This window comes from Oncorhynchus masou, chromosome 24, assembly GCF_036934945.1.
Source record: "Oncorhynchus masou masou isolate Uvic2021 chromosome 24, UVic_Omas_1.1, whole genome shotgun sequence".
Taxonomy (NCBI): Eukaryota; Metazoa; Chordata; class Actinopteri; order Salmoniformes; family Salmonidae; genus Oncorhynchus; species Oncorhynchus masou.
This window is the reverse complement of record NC_088235.1, coordinates 47,600,571-47,622,952: the sequence shown is the minus strand read 5'-3', so window position 1 is coordinate 47,622,952 and position 22,382 is coordinate 47,600,571. Positions and strand designations below refer to the sequence as shown.

The 22,382-nt window shown below is 43.7% G+C and overlaps 1 protein-coding gene across 2 annotated transcripts in view; it reads right to left on the bottom strand.

The window, feature by feature from the left end:
- Positions 1–17,039: 17,039 nt before the first annotated feature.
- LOC135511616 (pro-neuregulin-3, membrane-bound isoform-like) overlaps positions 17,040–22,382 on the bottom strand; it is a 528,889-nt gene continuing 523,546 nt past the window's right edge. For both annotated transcript variants that reach the window (XM_064933101.1, XM_064933102.1), the window contains exon 9: positions 17,040–19,602. In XM_064933101.1, the coding sequence (XP_064789173.1) occupies positions 18,978–19,602 (625 nt within the window). In that variant the 3' untranslated portion in view covers positions 17,040–18,977. The remainder of the gene's footprint in view (positions 19,603–22,382) is intronic.

The following is a 22,382-nucleotide window of genomic DNA, read 5'->3' as shown; positions in this document are numbered from 1 at the left end:
TCGTTTCCCACCGACCGGTCTAAGATCGCTTATATCATCACCCTGCTGTCGGAAAAAGCCCTGGCCTGGGCTACTGCTGTGTGGGATGCCCATAGTTCCTGCTGTGCCAGCTACTCTGCCTTTGCTGAGGAATTCAAACGAGTGTTTCAAGGCCCAAGCAGTGGTTCTGACTCAGCCAAACAGCTCCTGACTCTCCACCAAGGTTGGCGCAGCGTGACGGACTATGCCATCCAGTTCCGCACGGTGGCAGCAGCAAGTGGCTGGAACAACGAGGCGCTCACGGTGTGCTTTCTGAAAGGCCTTTCCGACACTATCCAAGATGAACTGGCCACTCGGGAACCACCGGACAATCTCGAGTCCCTGATCAAGTTGGCCTCACGCATTGACCAGCGTCTGAGAGAGAGAAACTCAACCGTAGACCTCTAGCCCCTATCAGTCCCAGCTCCGAGTCCCCACCTTTATCCTCGCTGGCTCCATCGGAACCCATGCAGATTGGACGCATCTCCCAGGCTGAGAGAGACCGCCGGATGAGGGAGCGACGCTGTCTATATTGCGGCAAACCGGGCCATTTCCGTTCCACGTGTCCCGGGCTCCAGGGAAACGCTCTGTCCCGTACAGACCGGGGGGAACTGTAACGGGAAACATAACCTCCTCCCATCCGTCCAACTCCCGTCTGCTCATTCCAGTCACCCTCTCCTGGGACAACCACAAGCTTCACCTTCAAGCCTTGGTAGACTCTGGAGCCGCAGGAAACTTCATGGATGGTGTCTGGGCGAAGGAGAATGGCGTTCCCTCTGAACTTCTAAGTGAACCCATGAGGGTCACTACATTGGATGGAAGCCCTTTGGGATCTGGACTTGTCACTCATGTCACTACCTCCTTGCGACTTTCAGTTTCACAACACCAGGAATTGATGAACTTTCATTTGATCTCCTGTTCCGAGTTCCCTCTCGTCCTTGGATACCCCTGGCTTCACAGCCATAACCCTCACATCGACTGGTCTGTGGGCACTATCAAGCAGTGGGGTCCTACGTGCCAAGCTACTTGTATTTTCCAGAATTCCCCGAGTTCTACTCCCGAGTCTTTAGAATCCATCGACCTGACCCGAGTTCCCGAGTGTTACCATGACCTCAAACTGGTGTTTAGCAAACAGAGGGCCACCATGCTACCACCCCATAGACCTTACGATTGCCCCATCGACCTGTTTCCGGGCACTTGCCCCCAGGGGTCGGATCTTTTCCCTATCTCCACCCGAACGAGCTGCTATGGATACCTACATCAAGGACGCTCTGGAAGCAGGCCTCATGCGTCCATCCACCTCCCGGCGGGAGCAGGGTTTTTCTTTGTGGCCAAGAAAGACGGTGGATTACGTCCTTGCATCGACTACCGGGGACTCGATGCCATAACCGTCCGTAACCGTTACCCGCTACCCCTTATGGCCACAGCCTTCGAGCTGCTCCAGGAAGCAGTTGTTTTCACTAAGCTTGACCTGCGGAACGCATACCATCTTGTGCGGATCAGACCTGGTGACGAGTGGAAGACCGCTTTCAACACGCCTACTGGTCACTACGAATACTTGGTGATGCCCTTCGGCCTGACCAACGCCCCAGCGGTGTTCCAAGCGCTCATAAACGATGTGCTTAGGGATATGCTTAACATATTTGTGTTCGTTTACTTGGATGACATCCTCATCTTTTCGAGCTCCCTTCAAGAACACACTAAGCATGTCAGACAAGTACTCAAACGCCTCCTGGACAGCCATCTGTACGTTAAGCCGGAAAAATGTGAATTCCATTCATCCCGAGTACAATTCCTGGGATTTGTAGTGGAACCCGGTCGAGTCCAAATGGACCCCAGGAAGGTAGGGGCGGTAGCGGATTGGCCCACCCCCAAATCCGTTAAGGAAGTTCAGCGTTTCCTGGGCTTCACAAACTTTTACCGCAAGTTCATCAAGAACTTCAGCTTGGTGGCAGCCCCTCTCTCAGCTTTAACCAAGGGTGGCAATGCAAGGTTTGTGGGGAAGAGAAGCTGAGACGGCCTTCCAAGGACTCAAGCAGCGCGTTCTCTCTGCTCCCATCCTGATACTACCGACTACGGATGAACCATTTGTGGTGGAGGTAGACGCATCAGAGGTTGGTGTTGGAGCTGTCCTGTCTCAGAGGGGTGAAGACAAGAAGCTTCATCCGTGCGCTTTCTTCTCACACCGGCTTACCCCGACTGAGAGGAACTACGATGTGGGGGATCGTGAACTCCTAGCGGTTAAGATGGCATTGAAGGAATGGAGACACTGGCTCGAGGGGGCTTCTCACCCGTTTCAAGTGCTTACGGACCACAAAAATCTGGAGTATATCCAGCAGGCGAAGCGGTTGAACTCTAGACAAGCTAGATGGTCTCTTTTCTTCAATCGATTCCAGTTTATCCTCACCTATCGGCCCGGGTCGAAGAATCTCAAACCGGATGCCCTGTCCCGAGTCTACGCCCCTGCCATTCGAGATGACACGGACATGCCTGTCCTTCCTGCTGCTAAGATTGTGGCTCCGATTTTGTGGCAAGTTGAGGATACCGTGAGACGTGCTCAAGCTAGCGAACCGGACCCGAAAGGAGGTCCTGCCAATCGGTTGTTTGTCCCCAAGGCAGTGAGGACTCAGGTCCTTCTGTGGGGGCACTCCTCTCGCCTCACCTGTCATCCGGGCGTAGGTCGCACCTTGGAGTTCATCCAGCGTAAGTTCTGGTGGCCTACCATAAGAGAAGACGTTGCCACTTTCGTCAATGCCTGTCCCGTGTGCTGCCAGGGCAAATCTTCTCACCTCCGCCCTCAAGGACTCCTTCACCCTTTACCTGTTCCCCACAGACCCTGGTCCCATATCTCATTGGACTTTATTACTGGACTTCCTCCATCCCATGGCAATACTACTATCCTAGTCATAATCGACAGGTTTTCAAAGGCGACCAGGTTCGTCCCTCTGACTAAGTTACCTTCTGCCAAGGAAACGGCTGAGTTGGTAATTAATCATGTGTTCCGAGTCTTCGGCATTCCTCAAGATATGGTTTCTGACAGAGGTCCCCAGTTCGCCTCAAGGTTTTGGAAGGCCTTCTGCCAACTCATGGGGGCTTCTGCCAGTCTATCTTCAGGGTACCATCCGGAGTCCAACGGCCAAACAGAGAGGATGAATCAAGAGCTGGAAACCACCCTCCGATGTATGACTCGTGACAACCCGTCCACATGCTCATCCTTTATTGTTTGGGCCGAATACGCGCACAACACCTTGCGCTCCTCCTCCACTGGTATGTCCCCGCACGAGTGTCAGTTTGGCTATGCTCCTCCATTGTTCCCGGACCAGGAGGCAGAAGTCAGAGTGCCTTCAGCCTTGAAGTTCGTCAGACGCTGTCGGCTGATGTGGAGGAAGACCCGTCTTAATCTTATGCGTTCCTCACAGAGGTACCAACAACAAGCCAACAGACGTCGCCGTCCCGGGCCTACCCTGCGCCCGGCCAGAGAGTCTGGCTCTCCACAAGAAACTTACCTCTACGGGTGGAGTCTCGCAAGCTGTCCCAAAAATACATCGGTCCCTTCAAGGTTGCCAGGAGAGTTAACCCAGTTTCTTATCGCCTACACTTACCCAGATCCCTTAAGATTAATCCCACATTTCACATTTCATTGTTAAAACCTGTTGTTTTTTTCTCCCCTTGTCCCGGCAGACAGACCTCCCCCTCCACCTCGTGTCATTGGAGGCCAGCCGGCTTATACCGTCCATCGGATACTGGATTCCCGCCGGGTGCAGCGGTCCTGGCAGTATCTGGTGGACTGGGAAGGCTACGGTCCCGAGGAGCGCTCCTGGGTTCCTGCCAAAGACATCCTGGATCCTGACCTCATTCGTCAGTTCAGGGCCCTCCACCCTGAGAGAGCTGGTAGGAACGTCAGGAGCCGTTCCTAGGGGGATTCTGTCAGGATTTGGCCAGGGTTGTTCCGGGTTTTGGTCACTAGATGCCCCCATTGTGCTTTTTGACCTTATGTTTTTTCCCTTGTTCCCCATTATTATTTGCACCTGTGCCTCGTTTCCCCTGATTGTATTTAAACCCTTAGTTTCCCTCAGTTCTGTGCTCTGTGTTTGTATGTTAGCACCCAGCCCTAGTGTTCTGTGTTTTCTTGTCGATTCCGGTGGATGCTCTTGTGGAATTCTGTTTTTGTTTTTGAGTGTCTCTTGAGGCTTTTTTGTGCTATTCCTACCACCTTTTGGAGTTGCCTTTTTTGTATTTAAGGACTTCTCCTTTTTACTTTATTAAATACACCGTCTTAAGTACTGCTGTGTCTGCCTCATCTTCTGGGTTCTGCTGACTATTCGTGGCTCAGTTGGTTAAGTGACTGTTTCTCACTCCGGAGACCCAGGTTCGTAACCGGGTCCTGACATACTGTGTACTTGAAGCTTGACTACACCTCAGATATGTGTAACTATTTTTTACCAGAAAGGTGAGATTTTAACCTTTCTTGGAGTACCCATCATTCTTTTTCAAAATATTTTAATCTCACTTTCCACCAATGATCTAAATATACTTTTCTGCAACCTGCGTCACCCAATGTGGTACTGATCTGCTTCTTTTATACCTTATAACTGGAACCTCCATCAGAAGCTAACCAGCTAACTAGTCTCTAGCTAGTAGTCACTGTTAGCCACGGCTAGCTATCTTAACCTTAAGCTTGGACACCAGCCAGCTTTAGCTCGGCTAATACCTGCCAGTCTGCACAGCGCAATATCAAGCCAGAGCATACCGGACTGCTTTTCTCCACCACATCACCGGATTCCTGTCGCAAGCTCTGGGCCATTACACCGGCTCATTACAGCCAGCTAGCTACATCCGAGTGGCTACTGTTGGCTAATGCCTCTGTCCCGAAGCAAGCACTAGTTAGCCTTGAGCTAGCCTCCAGCTAGGCCCATCTCCCTAAAAAGGTATACCCGCTAATTCGTGGGCTACAATACCTCTTTTGCCAATTGGCCTGGACCCTTTATTGCCGACACGGAGCCAATCCATTATGACTGGTCTGCCGACGTAATCATCCGATGTGGTTTCAACAGGCTTTTCCATTGCGATGTAGCCGGTGACCCATCTGCTAGCCCCGGCCAGCTAGCTTTCTGAACGTTGTGCCTCCCGCTCGCCTAGCATAGTAGTGACTACCGAATGGCTCCCTGACTCACCTGTTGCTGCTCATTAGACCCTATGATAACTCGGCTACACATGCCTCTCTCTAATGTCAATATGCCTTGTCTTCTGCTGTTTTATTTCAATGTAGAGCCCCTAGTCCAGCTAAGCATGCCTTACATAGCTCTTTGCCACACACCCACACATGGGGAGACCTCACCTGGCTTAGCTGGTGTCTCCAGAGATGCAAGGTCTCTCATCACTCAATGCCTAGGTTTACCCCCACTGTAATCACATCCTACCATACCCTTGTCTGTACATTATGACCTGAATCTATTCTACCACGCCCAGAAATCTGCCCCTTTTATTCTCTGTTCCCAACGGATAAGATGACCAGTTCTTATAGCCTTTAGCCGTACCCTTATCCTTCTCATCCTCTGTTCCTCTGGTGATGTAGAGGTTAACCCAGGCCCTGTAGCCCCCAGCATCACACCTATTCCCAAGGCGCTCTCATTTGTTTACTGTAACCGTAAAAGCCTTGGTTTCATGCATGTTAACATCAGAAGCCTCCTCCCTAAATGTGTTTTATTCACTGCTTTCGCACACTCCACCAACCCTGATGTCCTAGCTGTGTCTGAATCCTGGCATAGGAAGGCCAACAAAAATTCTGAAATTTCCATCCCCAGCTACAACATCTTCGGTCAAGATAGAACTACCAAAGGGGGAGGACTTGCAAACTACTGCAGAGTTCTGTCATACTATCCAGGTCTGTGTCCAGTTCGAGCTTCTACTTTTAAGAATCCACCTTTCCAGAAATAAGTCTCTCACTGTTGCCTCTTGTTATAGACCCCCCTCAGCCCCCAGCTGTGCCCTGGACACCATATGTGAATTGATTGCCCCCCATCTATCTTCAGAGTTCGTACTGTTAGGTGACCTAAAGTGGGATATGTTTAGCAACCCGGCAGTCCTACAATCTAAGCTAGATGCCCTCAATCTCACACAAATTATCAAGGAACCTATCAGGTATAACCCTAAATCCGTAAACATGGGCACCCTTATAGATATCATCCTGACCAACTTGCCCTCTAAATACTCCTTTTCTGCCTTCAACCAGGATATCAGTGATCACTGCCTCAATGCATGCGTCCGTAATGGTCCCGCGGTCAAACGACCACCCCCATCACTGTCAAACGCTCCCTAAAACACTTCAGCGAGCAGGCCTTTCTAATCGACCTGGCCCGGGTATCCTGGAAGGATATTGACCTCATCCCGTCAGTAGAGGATGCCTTTATTGATGCCTTGTTCTTTAAAAGTGCTTTCCTCACAATCTTAAATAAGCATGTCCCATTCAAAAAATGTAGAACTAAGAACAGATATAGCCTTTGGTTCACTCCAGACTTGACTGCCCCTGACCAGCACAAAAACATCATGCATTTGCATCGAATAGCCCCGCGATATGCAACTTTTCAGGGAAGTCAGGAACCAATATACACAGTCAGTTGGGAAATCAAATCAAATCAACTGTATTTTATATAGCCCTTTGTACATCAGCTGATATCTCAAAGTGCGGTAGAGAAACCCAGTCTAAAACCCCAAACAGCAAGCAATGCAGGTGTAGAAGCACAGTGGCTAGGAAAAACTCCCTAGAAAGGACAAAACCTAGGAAGAAACCTAGAGAGGAACCAGGCTATGTGGGGTGGCCAGTCCTCTTCTGGCTGTGCCGGGTGGAGATTATAACAGAACATGGCCAAGATGTTCAAATGTTCATAAATGACCAGCATGGTCGAATAATAATAAGGCAGAACAGTTGAAACTGGAGCAGCAGCACGGCCAGGTGGACTGGGGACAGCAAGGAGTCATCATGTCAGGTAGTCCTGGGGCATGGTCCTCGGGCTCAGGTCCTCTGAGAGAGAGAGAGAATTAGAGAAAGCACACTTAAATTCACACAGGACACCGAATAGGACAGGAGAAGTACTCCAGATATAACAAACTGACCCTAGCCCCCCGACACATAAACTACTGCAGCATAACTACTGGAGGCTGAGATAGGAGGGGTCAGGAGACACTGTGGCCCCATCCGAGGACACTCCCGGACAGGGCCAAACAGGAAGGATATAACCCCACCCACTTTGCCAAGGCACAGCCCCCACACCACTAGAGGAATATCTTCAACCACCAACCTACCATCCTGAGACAAGGCCGAGTGTAGCCCACAAAGATCTCCGCCATGGCACAACCCAAGGGGGGGCGCCAACCCAGACAGGATGACCATCAGTGAATCAACCCACTCAGGTGATGCACCCCTTCCAGGGACGGCATGAGAGAGCCCCAGTAAGCCAGTGACTCAGCCCCTGTAATAGGGTTAGAGGCAGAGAATCCCAGTGGAAAGAGGGGAACAGGCCAGGCAGAGACAGCAAGGGCCGTTCGTTGCTCCAGAGCCTTTCCGTTCACCTTCCCACTCCTGGGCCAGACTACACTCAATCATATGACCCACTGAAGAGATGAGTCTTCAGTAAGGACTTAAAGGTTGAGACCGAGTTTGCGTCTCTGACATGGGTAGGCAGACCGTTCCATAAAAATGGAGCTCTATAGGAGAAAGCCCTGCCTCCAGCTGTTTGCTTAGAAATTCTAGGGACAATTCGGAGGCTTGCGTCTTGTGACCGTAGCGTACGTGTAGGTATGTACGGCAGGACCAAATCAAAGAGATAGGTAGGAGCAAGCCCATGTAATGCTTTGTAGGTTAGCAGTAAAACCTTGAAATCAGCCCTTGCTTTGACAGGAAGCCAGTGTAGGGAGGCTAGCACTGGAGTAATATGATCAAATTTTGGGGTTCTAGTCAGGATTCTAGCAGCCATATTTAGCACTAACTGAAGTTTATTTAGTGCTTTATCCGGGTAGCCGGAAAGTAGAGCATTGCAGTAGTCTAACCTTGAAGTGACAAAAGCATGGATACATTTGTCTGCATCATTTTTGGACAGAAAGTTTCTGATTTTTGCAATGTTTCGTAGATGGAAAAAAGCTGTCCTTGAAATGGTCTTGATATGTTCTTCAAAAGAGAGATCAGGGTCCAGAGTAACGTCGAGGTCCTTTATTTGAGACAACTGTACAACCATTAAGATTAATTGTCAGATTCAACAGAAGATCTCTTTGTTTCTTGGGACCTAGAACAAGCATCTCTGTTTTGTCCGAATTTAAAAGTAGAAAGTTTGCAGCCATCCCCTTCCTTATGTCGGAAACACATGCTTCTAGCAAGGGCAATTTTGGGGCTTCACCATGTTTCATTGAAATGTACAGCTGTGTGTCATCCGCATAGCAGTGAAAGTTAACATTATGTTTTCGAATGACATCCCCAAGAGGTAAAATATATAGTGAAAACAATAGTGGTCCGATAACGGAACCTTGAGGAACACCGAAATCTACAGTTGATGTGTCAGAGGACAAACCATTCACAGAGACAAACTGATATTTTTCCGACAGATAAGATCTAAACCAGGCCAGAACTTGTCCGTTTAGACCAATTTGGGTTTCTAATCTCTCCAAAAGAATGTGGTGATCGATGGTATCAAAAGCAGCACTAAGGTCTAGGAGCACGAGAACAGATGCAGAGCCTCGGTCTGATGCCATTAAAATGTAATTTACCACCTTCACGCAAGTGCAGTCTCAGTGCTATGATGGGGTCTAAAACCAGCCTGAAGCATTTTGTATACATTGTTTGTCTTCAGGAAGGCAGTGAGTTGCTGCGCAACAGCCTTTTCTAAAATTTTTGAGAGGAATGGAAGATTCGATATAGGCAGATAGTTTTTTATATTTTCTGGGTCAAGGTTTGGCTTTTTCAAGAGGCTTTATTACTGCCACCTTTAGTGAGTTTGGTACACATCCGGTGGATAGAGAGCCGTTTATTATGTTCAACATAGGAGGGCCAAGCACAGGAAGCAGCTCTTTCAGTAGTTTAGTTGGAATAGGGTCCAGTATCCAGCTTGATGTTTTAGAGGTCATGATTATTTTCATCATTGTGTCAAGAGATATAGTACTAAAACACTTGAGCGTCTCTTTTGATCCTAGGTCCTGGCAGAGTTGTGCAGACTCAGGATAACTGAGCTTTGAAGGAATACGCAGATTTAAAGAGGAGTCCATAATTTGCTTTCTAATAATCATAATCTTTTCCTCAAAGAAGTTCATGAATTTATCACTGCTAAAGTGAAAGCCATCATCTCTTGGGGAATGCTGCTTTTTAGTTAGCTTTGCGACAGTATCAAAAATGAATTTTGGATTGTTCTTATTTTCCTCAATTAAGTTAGAAAAAATAGGATGATCGAGCAGCAGTAAGGGCTCTTCGGTACTGCACGGTACTGTCTTTCCAAGCTAGTCGGAACACTTCCAGTTTGGTGTGGCGCCATTTCCGTTCCAAAAAGCTAAGGCTAGCTTTTTCAAACAGAAATTTGCATCCTGTAGCAGTAATTCCATGCGGTTTTGGGACACTGTAAAGTCCATGGAGAATAAGAGCACCTCCTCCCAGCTGCCCACTGCACGGAGGCTAGGAAACTCTGTCACCACCAATAAATCCATGATAATCGAGAATTTCAAAAAACATTTTTCTACGGCTGGCAATGCTTTCCACCTGGCTACCCCTACCCCGGCCAACAGCTCTGCACCCCCCACAGCAACTTACCACGCAGTTGTAAATGAGAACTTGTTCTCAACTGGCCTACCTGCTTAAATAAAGGTGAAATAAAATGAAACTATACTGAACAAAAACATAAACACAACATGTAAATTGTTGGTTCCATGTTTCATGACCTGAAATAAAAGATCCCAGATTCCATTTGCACAAAACTATTATTTGAATACATCACTGTTCGTTAGCATTTCTCCTTTGTCCAAATAATCCAGCCACCTGACTGGTGTGGCATATCAAAAAGCTGATTAAACATTATGATTATTACACAGGTGCATCTTGTGCTGGGGAAAATTAAAGGACACTCTAAAATGTACATTTTTATCACACAACACAATGGCACATATTTCTCAAGTTTTTAGGGAGCGTGCAATTGATATGCTGACTGCAGGAATGTCCACCAGAGCTGTTGCCAGAGAATTTTATGTTAATTTCTCTACCAAAACTGCCTCCAACTTAATTTTAGAGAATTTGGCAGTATCCAAATGACCTCACAACCACAGACCACGTGTAACCACGCCAGGCCAGGACCTCCACTTCCGGCTTATTCACCTGCGGGATCATCTGAGACCAGCCATCCGGTCAGCTGATGAGACTGTGGGATTGCAGATTTTCAACACAAACTGTCAGAGACCGTCTACGGGAAGCAAGCTCATCTGCGTGCTTGTCGTCCTCACCAGGGTCTTGACCTAACTGCAGTTTGGCATTGTAGCTGACTTCAGTGGGCAACTTCTCACCTTCGATGGCCACTGGCACGCTGGAGATATTTGAACTGTAACTCAGTAAAATATTTGAAATTGTTGCATGTTGTGTTTCTATTTTTTTCAGTGTCGTTTTTGTTTATGGCACTTTCATGATAATTACCTTTGGACATTACGTGAATTACATTTTAGATTACATTTAGTTACATTTAACTGGTTTTAAACCTTGTGTGTTCCTATTGTACTTAGATTGGGATCAACCGTGTATCAGTGATCCACAAACAGAAAATAAAATGATCACATAATCCAGTGATGATTTATCCATGAGGCACGCATGCACACACATATAATGGCCATGTGTTTGGTTGTTTTCTTATCCTATTCAATCATGACCACTAAATAGATTTGCTTTCATTTAACAGAAAATAGCATAGTATGAGTATGTTATTAACTTTTGTAAGCAGACTATAGGTAAGCCTAGGTTTGGTTAGCCTGTAATGTACCTCTATGTCTGAGTAAATCCTTTTGCATCTCTCCCCGTATCTCTCTCTCTATCTCTCTCATAGCCATTAACTAGTCTCCTGTGAGTTCCTGCATCCACCCATGTCTTCCCCCACACTCTCCCAACTCCAGATTGACCTCACCAGGAATCTTCAGATATTATGACGATTTTTTATTATCTATAGATCCCTGAGTTGTGCTTTATTTAACTTTATTAGATTTCATGAATTCTCAAGCACATGCATGAAAATGGTGATGAATGATGAGCTGTAAGACTTTCTGTAGCTGATCGTTATTTTGGATCGAGCACAAAGCATGGCAGGTCATTCTATAATTTGCTGAATTTTCCATACTCTCCAAAAGATACACATTATTTTCATTTTCTTTGGATGCACTGAAATAAATAAGGCGTGCAACACTGAAGACTCAATTTTATTGAAAAAAAATTAATAAAAAGATAAACAAAAAATCCATTATATCATTTTTTTAGGGGTATCATTGAAATAAGGTTTTTCACTACCATGAACAAAAATGACTTGTTTTTCATATCACAACTGGAATATGTTTTAAATTAGCCAGGATCATTTAGGAAAACTCTATAAGTTAACACACACAAGCGTATGGAACATCTCTCGAGTTAAAAACGTGGATTTCAAGACCCATTTTAGACCCATTCTTATTTCAAACATGACCATTTGCAGTGACATGATATGAAGCTAAAGGATAATGTAAATATAGCCTAATCCATATAGTTGTCTGACCAGCCTGTCATAGAATGACATTGAGGCAACAGTGGGTCAAAACAACCTTAGTTCACACTTTCTGTCCAGATGCTAAATCATCATGTAACTGCATGTCAATTGTATGTAATCATTGCATAACAACTATGTAACAACCACTTGTCACATACTTAGAACAATGAAAAGGCTGTCGGTTGAATTACTATAATATTATTTTAGGGACACTTGGCTGAAACCAAGGTTATCAAACCTGGTCGGACATTTTACATTAGAAATCGATCTAGCTATAATCCCATGCTTATCTCAAATCTAGCTCTGCCCTGATTATTTTCATTAGAATGTATGTAATAGTTTTGTTGATTGGTTATTGTATCACTTTTACCATTTGATCATCTCTAAACCTTAATATTTGAGTGCAACAGTCAATTCAATATGTGACCTAGATATTTCTGAATGAATACTTAGGTAATCAAAACATCCTGTGACTGAAGATGAGTTCCAGCACCAGTAATGCATACATTGAGCCTGACGAACATTACTAATGCATTTCACACTCACTCACACATTCACGCACACACATTCACGCACACACACACACTCACACACACATACAGTACACAGACTCATGCACACATGCTTTATCAAATGAGATGCAAACACACACTCAATAGGTAAAAGTACAGCCATAGTGGATTGTTTCTTTCTTTTCTCCGTCAGTCTTTTTTTGAAGGCAGATCAGCTTTACACAAAGGTTTACCCATCCACTGGCTCAGAATCTTCACAAAGGATTCATTTTTCTATATGCCTCACTGCACAGCACTGAACAAACTTTAGAGTATGAAACGCAGGCCTTTTGAAATGGAAATGAGCAATGATCAATAATTTTCCTGCTGTGAGATTGCACCTTGGACCTCCCCCCAACCTGGATTTGTCTCAGAAGAACAAACCTGATAAGGTATATTTTCACAGAAAACTCTCACAAAAACTCAGATTACATCCCCACATTTATCAGGGTATGGGATAAAAGGCTCTGCAGCACTGGCATTGGCTGTAAACTGCTCTAGCGATTTGTGGGGATAGTAGACAGTGTACTTGGCCTCCCAGTCTCTGGTAGGCATGCAGTTCACACAGCCACGCTCTGATGGGGTTGCTTTCCCTGGCAGTCAGAGGTCTTTGTGGATAGAGCTAGACTCTTATCTGTCTGGCCTGTATGGTCTAACCCTGCCATCAACACCTAATCTCTCTACTGCTGTCTGTCCACTGTCCACTACTTTAACATACACTATGAGCCCACGTATACACTGTATTAACTCATATAACCAAATGCAAGCAAGGAGTCATGCAGACACAAACCCATGCACGCACACACACACACACACAGACACACACACACACAGACTTACACACACATACCAATAAGCACTCTGATTTGTAGAAGAAAAAAACACACACACCCAGAAATGCATAAGCATACACATAGATTGACCGACATACAAATGTCTAGAGAAACTTCAAAAGTGAGGAACTCTAATATAGAAAGCCTGATGTGTTCACCCTAGTCTTGAATAATTTGCAGAAAAGGGCCATGAGTTTTTTTTTATAATTTCAAGACAGGGCGGTCATATGGCTGACCCTTTTTATTTAAAGTTAACGGAAATAAGTGGAGTGTAGCAGACAAGTGTTCAATTATTGGCACATGTAATGTAGTGTTCAGATGTTCCGAGTGGAAACGAGAGATGCCAGACTTAAAATTAGTTTTCATGATTTCATGAAAGCAGGGTGGATGCACAATAGAGCATGCATGATTTCAATACCCACCACTGCAAATGGTTGCAGGTAAAGTAATAAGCTTTAGAGGTTTACAGATAATGGCACATTTCCACTTCATGTCTGATGACCAAAATGGGACTGTTGGTCGCCAATGCTTGAAGTACATCATGCAGCATGATTTACGTTCAGTTTGTTAAACATCAATTGGATATGCCCTACACATAAATCACTCACTTTTATCTGTAAACCTCCAATGGTTATTATTACTGCTATGTCTCGCTTGACCTCATTTCGGGAGATCACTAGCAATAATATAACTTTAAAATAACATTTAAAAAACTTCTGTAAGGGTTGTTGGCTGTATGAAACCCTACCCTGCATCTACCAAAGCCCTGGACAATTATGGCCTGCTTAAAAACCTCTCTGATAAGGGCATATTTGATTTGAATGTGAAATTCCAAGAATCGTGAGCTAGATCAGCAACTCCCTACAAAATATTGGTGTTAATCTGAAAACAAATAGTATCTGCATGCACAATTTCATGGGTTGGGGAGGGTGGGGGGGGGGTAGAACCATTGAAAACAATCAAACAATCAACAGCTACAGAATCTCCATCATTATTATTTTTTTAACATTTGATTGTAAATGAAAAAATTGAATTGATGTCCGCAATCCATAGGTAGCACAGAAACATTTTTCATTAACACCCCTCTCCAGTCTTCCCTTACCCCCAGAAAGCAGCTGATTGTTCATCACGAACAATATGAAAAGAAAACACAGAAACTCCTCCACTTCCTCTGGCGTGTTGTCCTTGGTCCGTCCCTCCATCGCTGTGTACCCCCAACACAATAGTGCATGTTGTTGTGTGGTGAGGGAATGTGTTTGTGTGTGTACTCAGGGTTGTGTGGGGTTAAACAGAGGAAATAACACCCATGCTAAACATATGACGTGGTCAGCAGAGACGGAAATCCACTCACATACAAAAAAGGAATAAGACACCAAACTATCCAACCGTGTTACTATCAGGTTTGTCTTATTAACACTGGGTACACCTGGAGTAGGTTATCTGCAAAAGTCTCTTTATATCAGTCTGCAATGGTTCCTCATCGTACTGTTGTGGTATATCCAAGGCAGAGGAGGACTGTTATAATCCTTAGCTGGGTAGACTCACAATGGTAGTTGAGAGTTTGTTTTAGAGTAGACACTGTTGCTCTGGCAGCCATGTTTATCAGCACCTTCGGTTCACAACAGGTAGCAAAATGGAGGGGTAAGGCTGCATGGGGTACATACAACCTTGCTCAAAGCCTGTAAAATGTGGAGGAATTCTTACAAAAAAAGGAAAAAGGTACATCATTCCTGTATTCCTCAACTGAACTTGGTCACCTTTTAAATTCCATATATTTGCAACCACATATATAAATATATATATACACTACCAGTCAGATGTCTTAGAGCACCTACTCATTCAAGTGTTTTTCTTTATTTTGACTATTTTCTACATTGTGGAATAATAGTGAAGACATCAACACTATGAAATAACACATATGGAATCATGTAGTAACAAAACAAGTGTTAAACAATATATTTTATACTTGAGATTCTTCAAAGTAGCCACCGTTTGCCTCCATGACAGCTTTGTACACTCTTGGCATTCCCTCAACCAGCTTCATGAGGTAGTCACCTGGAATGCATTTCAATTAACTGGTGTGCCTTGTTAAAAGTTCATTTGTGGAATTTCTGTCCTTCTTAATAAACTCTGGGGGCACTATTTCATTTTTGGATAAAAAGACGTGCCTGTTTTAAGCGCAATATTTTGTCACAAAAAGATGCTCGACTATGCATATAATTGATAGCTTTGGAAAGAAAACACTCTGACGTTTCCAGAACTGCAAAGATATTCTCTGTGCGTGCCCTAGAACGGGAGCTACAGGCAAAACCAAGATGAAACGGCATCCAGGAAACCAGCAGGATTTTTTAGGCTCCGTTTTCCATTGTCTCCTTATATGGCTGTGAATGCGAGAGGAATGAGCTTGCCCTTTCTGTCGTTTCCCCAAGGTGTCTGCAGCATTGTGACGTATTTGTAGGCATATCATTGGAAGATTGACCATAAGAGACTACATTTTCCAGGTGTCCGCCCGGTGTCCTCCGTCGAAATTGGTGCGTCTTTTTCAGCTGCTGGTATTTTTCCATGCGATTCTGAGGGGGAAGCAGGCTTCCACAAACTGCATATCAATGAAGAGATATGTGAAAAAACACCTTGAGGATTGATTCCAAACAACGTTTGCCATGTTTCGGTCGATATTATGGAGTTAATTCGGAAAAAGTTTGACGTTGTTGGTGACTGAATTTTCGGTTCGTTTCGGTAGCCAAATGTGATGTACAAAACGGAGCGATTTCTCCTACACAAAGATTCTTTCAGGAAAAACTGAACATTTGCTATGTAACTGAGAGTCTCCTCATTGAAAACATCTGAAGCTCTTCAAAGGTAATGATTTTATTTATTTGGTTATCTGGTTTTTGTGTAAATGTTGCGTGCTAAATGCTACTCAAAATGCTAAGCTAGCTTAGCATACTCTTACACAAATTAGTGAATTGCTATGGTTCAAAAGCATATTTTGAAAATCTGAGATGACAGTGTTGTTAAGAAAAGGCTAAGCTTGAGAGCAGGCGCATTATTTTCATTTTATTTGCGTTTTTCAGAAATCGTTAACGTTGCGTTATGCTAATGAGCCTGAGGCTGTATTCACGATCCCGGATCCGGGATGGGGAGTATCAAGAGGTTAATGAGTTTGAGCCAATCAGTTCTGTTGTGACAAGGTAGGGGTGGTATACAGAATATAGCCCTATTTGGTAAAAGACCAAGTCCATATTATGTCAAGAACTGCTGAAATAAGCAAAGAGGAACGATAGTCCATCATTACTTTAAGAATGTCAGTCAATGCAGACGCACAAACCATCAAGCGCTATGATGAAGCTGGCTCTCATGATGATCGCCACAGGTAAGGAAGATCCACAGATGCCTCTGCTGCAGAGGATAAGTTCATTAGAGTTACCAGCCTCATAAATTGCAGTGACTCTCAATTGTTTTTCAACAGGACAATGACCCAACACACCTCCACGCTGTGTAAAGGCTATTTGACCAAGAAGGAGAGTGACGGAGTGATGCATCAGATGACCTGGAATCCACAATCACCCAACCTCAACCCAATTGAGATAGTTTGGGATGAGTTGAACTGCAGAGTGAAGGAAAAACAGCCAACAAGTACTCAGCATATGTGGGAACTCCTTTCAGACAGTTGGAAAAGCATCCCAGGTGAAGGCGATTGAGAGAATGCCAAGAGTGTGCAAAGCTGTCATCAAGGCAAAGGGTCGCTACTTTGAAGAATGTCAAATATAAAATATATTCTTTGGTTATTACATGATTCTATATTTGTTATTTCACAGTTTTGATATATTCAGTATTATTCTACAATGTAGAAAATTATACAAATTTAGAAAAACCTTTGTTCAAACTTTTGACTGGTACTGTATATATACAGTTAAAGTCAGAAGTTTACATACACTTAGATTGGAGTCATTAAAACTCGTTTTTCAACCACTCCACAAATTACTTTTTAATAAACTATAGTTTTGGCAAGTCAGTTAGGACATCTACATTGTGCATGACACAAGTAATCTTTCCAACATTTTTTTACAGACAAATTATTTCACATATAATTCACTGTATCACAATTAAAGTGGGTCAGAAGTTTACATACACTAAGTTGACTCTGCCTTTAAACAGCTTGAACAATTCCAGAAAATAATGTTATGGCTTTAGACAATTCTGATTGACATCATTTGAGTCAATTGAAGATATACCTGTGTATGTATTTCAAGGCCTACCTTCAAACTCAGTGCCTCTTTGCTTATTAACATCATGACAAAATCAAAAGAAATCAGCCAAGACTTCAGATATTTTTTTTCTGACTTCTACAAGTCTGGTTCATCCTTGGGAGCAATTTCCAAACGCCTGAAGTTACCACGTTCATCTGTACAAACAATAGTACGCAAATACGAACACCATGGTACCACGCAGCCGTCAAAGCGCTCGGGAAGGAGATGCGTTCTGTCTCCTAGAGATGGATGTACTTTGTTGTGAAAAGTGCAAATCAATCTTAGAACAACAGCAAAGGACCTTGTGAAGATGCGGGAGGAAACAGGTACAAAAGTATTAATATCCACAGTAAAACGAGTCCTATATCGACTTAACCTGAAATGCCCCTCAGCAAGGAAGAAGCCAATGCTCCAAAACCTCCATAAAAAAGCCAGACTATGGTTTGCAACTGCACATGGGAACAACAATCGTACTTTTGGAGAAATGTCCTCTGGTCTGATGAAACAAAAATAGAACATAGAACTGTTTGGCCATAATTACCATCGTTATGTTTGGAGGAAAAAGGGGGAGGCTTGCAAGCCGAAGAACACCATCCCAACCGTGAAGCATGGGGGTGGCAGCATAATATTGTGGGGGTGCTTTGCTGTTACTTCACAAAATAGATGGTTTCACGAGGAAGGAAAAGTATGTGGGTATATTGAAGCAACATGTCAAGACATCAGTCAGGAAGTTAAAGCTTGGTCGCAAATGGGTCTTCCAAATGGACAATGATCCCAACCATACTTACAAAGTTGTGGCAAACTGGCTTAAGGACATCAAAGTCAAGGTATTGGAGTGGCCATCACAAAGCCCTGACCTCAATCCTCTAGAAAATGTATGGGCAGAACTGAAAATGCATGTGTGAGCAAGGAGGCCTACAAACCTGACTCAGTTACACCAGCTCTATCAGGAGGAATGGGCCAAAATTCACCCAGATAATTTTGGGAAGCTTGTGGAAGGCTACCCTAAACGTTTTACCCAAGTTAAACCATTTAAAGGCAATGTTACCAAATACTAACTGAGTGTATGTAAACTTCTGACCCACTGGGAATGTGATGAAAAAAATAAAAGCTTAAATAAATCATTCTCTCCACTATTATTCTGACATTTCACATTCTTAAAATAAAGTGGTGATCCTAACTGACCTAAGACAGGGAATGTTTACTAGGATTAAAAGTGAGGAATTGTGAAAAACTGAGTTTAAATGTACTTGGCTAAGGTGTATGTAAACTTCTGACTTCAACTGTATATATTTTTTTACAATTAAAAACACCATGGAGATGACAGACTATTTGGTTTATTTTGTCTAAGAAGAAGCATTAAATAAATGCATATACATAATTGCTCTCTTCATAACTTCATAGACCATCCCTCTGTTCATTCTTCCATACAGTATGCACATTGTTTTTTTTCATTATATTTTTTCACTATTGAGTTTCATTTCATCCCTCTGATGAAGAAGTCTCTGCAGTCTGGATTTCAAGACACCAGGGAGGTTTTACTGTAGATCCAGACAGGACGTTAGGGCTTAGACAGTCTCATTGGCAGGGCTGAGTTGAGTCTGTGTGGGGTTCTCTAGGGCTCAGTAACTGGGTCTCAATAGGTCCATTAGGGCTCACACCCCTCACTCCTCCACCATTGAGTGTCAGGAAGCAAACAGTCTCTCTGGGCTGTGAAGGGGAAAAGCTGCCGCTTTCTTCCTGCTTCCTGTTGGTCAGAGTCAGAGCCCTGAGATTCTCCTGGGCCTCTTCCAGGATAATCTCATTCTGCTGCTTGCCCCCCGTAGAGGAGGAGCAGGAGGTGGAGGCGTGGTGCAGCGTGATGAGGGAGCATCCTCCTCCTACTTCCATACTGGGTGTGGCGCTGCAGGTGGCTGAGCCTGTGGTGGCCGTTTGCAAACAGGAGACCTCATCCTGGTTGCCATGGACCGAAGGGATGATGGGGATGGAGCAGGTCTGAAATGGAGGAGGTGATGAGATGCTGGGATGACTGGGGCACCTGAGGTTCCTGGTCGAAGTGGAGATATCATGGTCCTGGTCCTGGTCCAGAAGACTGCAGCGCACCTCCACCCTGCTCTCCCATGACCGCTCAATCAACATGGGGGGTTGCATATTTAGAAAGGCATCCTGTCGCGGGTCGCTCCCAGCCCTCACAATCTGGTACCTGAAGGAGGGAAGAGAGGCAATAGAGACAGACAGACAGACAGACAGACAGACAGACAGACAGACAGACAGACACGGAAATTACAATTGCTGTCAATTCCCACATGTGTACTCATTTCACTTCAAAAAAAGGTCATTGCTTTGAGTTTCATTTTAACTCAAGCCTTTAAAGCAACTGCCCAAACAAAACAAGGATACTCAGGGAGACACAATTCACCTTGCAATCTCAGAGGCATGAAGAGCACACAAAGAAAAAGATGAGCTTGACATTTCTCTTTCATGTCTTTATCTAGTCAAACTCTCACAAAGTATGAACCGGATTATTAGTTGGGAGAGGTAAGAGGGAGTTCAGACACTACATTATTCATTTGACACATGAAATGGGGACACTTTAATAAATGGAGCAACCATGAATATTTAATTCAGCAAGAATGTGTTTGACACATCTGAGTATCTAGGATTATTAATTAAGTAATCAATGATCAATAATATCCCATTAATATGGACATCTTTCATGACTTCACGAAACACTTTCAAAGTGATTGTGTTGTGAATATCTAATATAGATTTTTTTTGCTCTCTCTTCTTTTTCTCTTTGTGACGTGGCATAAGCTACCTCACAATAGAGCAACACATCCTCTCTGAAATATCAGTCTGAATCGAGGAACAGTCTATGGCTCCCAGCTCATTATCTTTGTATACACTCTTAGAAAAAAAAGGTTCCATATAGAACCAAAATGGTTATATTACTTGCTTCACATCTGTAAATCTTAAAAGTTCTATATATAACTATTTTATGGGGTTCTTTGGTCAGAACCCTAGGGGTGCTTCTTCACTGAACGTAAAAGGGTTCAATATAGAATCCTGTGTGGTGCAATTGATAAATATAAATATTTCTATGAATATAATATATTAAACTATTAAATAATGGACAAAATAATGCCAGCATAGTTTTCAGATTGTATTGTCATTATATACAAACATAGTTAGGAAATATGCACTGGTGGCCAGGGAGGAATCTTTGTTTGAATGCTGGAACTTTATGGAACAGTATAGTAGTCTATGTGTTGTTGCCTGGCTGGTTCCTGAGAAGAACAAAAAAGGAGCAAAAACATGAGTGAATCTTCAGAAATTAACATGAGTTAATCTGCCAAAATAAAGACAAAAATGTTATGCACATGCGCCGAATACAGTGAAATGCTCACTTACAAGCCCTTAAGAAAGTTTGTCCCCTCATGCCTGGAGGGAAGCAAAAGTCATTCCCCAACCTATGTGACGATCGTCTGAAGAAGTAGACCAAGGTGCAGCGTGGCAAGTGTTCATGATCTTTAATACACAGAACACCAAAAGGAATAACGAACGTCACGTTCTGCCGGCTTCACAGAGCTAACAAAAAACGAGATCCCACAACATAGATGGGAAAACAGGCTACCTAAGTATGATTCCCAATCAGAGACAATGATAGACAGCTGCCTCTGATTGGGAACCACACTCGGCCAAAACCAAAGAAATACACACAGCTTCTACTGCGCTGGAAATGTCCGTTAGCTATTCCAAGCATAGCGGGCTCCGTTGCAACTCACTAGCTGGCTAGAGATAGCTTGCTTTCCATTTTTCAACAATGTTTCTAATTATTAATGCTTACTGGTATTGGATCTCACGCGTTCACTAGAAAGGGATTCGAATTATGTGAACAAGTACAACATTACAAGTTTTTTCCCGAGATGTGAGATGATTCATTTGTTTTCTGTATTATAGCTTTGAATCATGATATTTTGTACTGTTGAAGAAAATTGGCAGGTTTTTTGACTCATATCCTGACTTTTGAAAGGATTGCGTGATGATTAGCTTAGCAACCGTGTGATGCAGCATGACAATGTGAATGCAATTGGTCGACATTAAGCTAGGTGGAGTGTTATACTTTTCTTCATTTATTTGCCACTGGGATTCCTATCTCGTCCTTTCCAAGTATCTCTTGCTAGATACTCTAGCAAGCTAGCTAACAATAACTAGTTTGGTTGATGCAATCATGCTGACATTAATCATTTACATTAATAAATGTATTTGGCAAAAATAAAAAAGGTTAAACGATCTGCTGCTGCTACCCAAGGCCAAGGGGCACTGAAGTTTCTGAAAAGGTTAGTCCAATAATGTTCATTGGCATATTATTTTATTTCCACTGCTGGTGATTATTCACAAACGTTTGGGGTGCACATTTCACTGTCTTAAAAGTAAAAAAATAAATACAAATTCTGCTACAGAGCTGTCTACACCGACAATATGAACACATTTCTCCAACCATAACATATGGATGGCCAATGCATAAAGAGAGAATTGATGGATTCTAGCACCATCATAACTTTCACAAATACAGAGACAAGCAGCCATCACGGTGTCTGTCTTTTTCAACTAGCTAGTGCATAGTGAAACCTACAGTTATGAACTGGTAATTCAGGCTTAGTTGGAATACAGTGCAATAGAATGAGTGACATTAAATGAATTCATGGAAAGGGGATATTCATTTCAATTCACTTTTTCAAAGTAGTTGATGCAATCATTCAATATATCAATTTGACAGGAAATCCGTTCCTACAGTTCAGTGCCAGGGAACCAACATCTGGTGGGCCAGATGGAGACTCGGAGGAGGAAAAAAGCATCATAGGAGGATGGGCTCATTGTAATGGCTGGAATGGGATAATTGGAACAGCGGCAAACATGTGGTTTCCATATGTTTGATGTGTTTTATACTGTTCCATTTATTCCATTCTTGACATTACAATG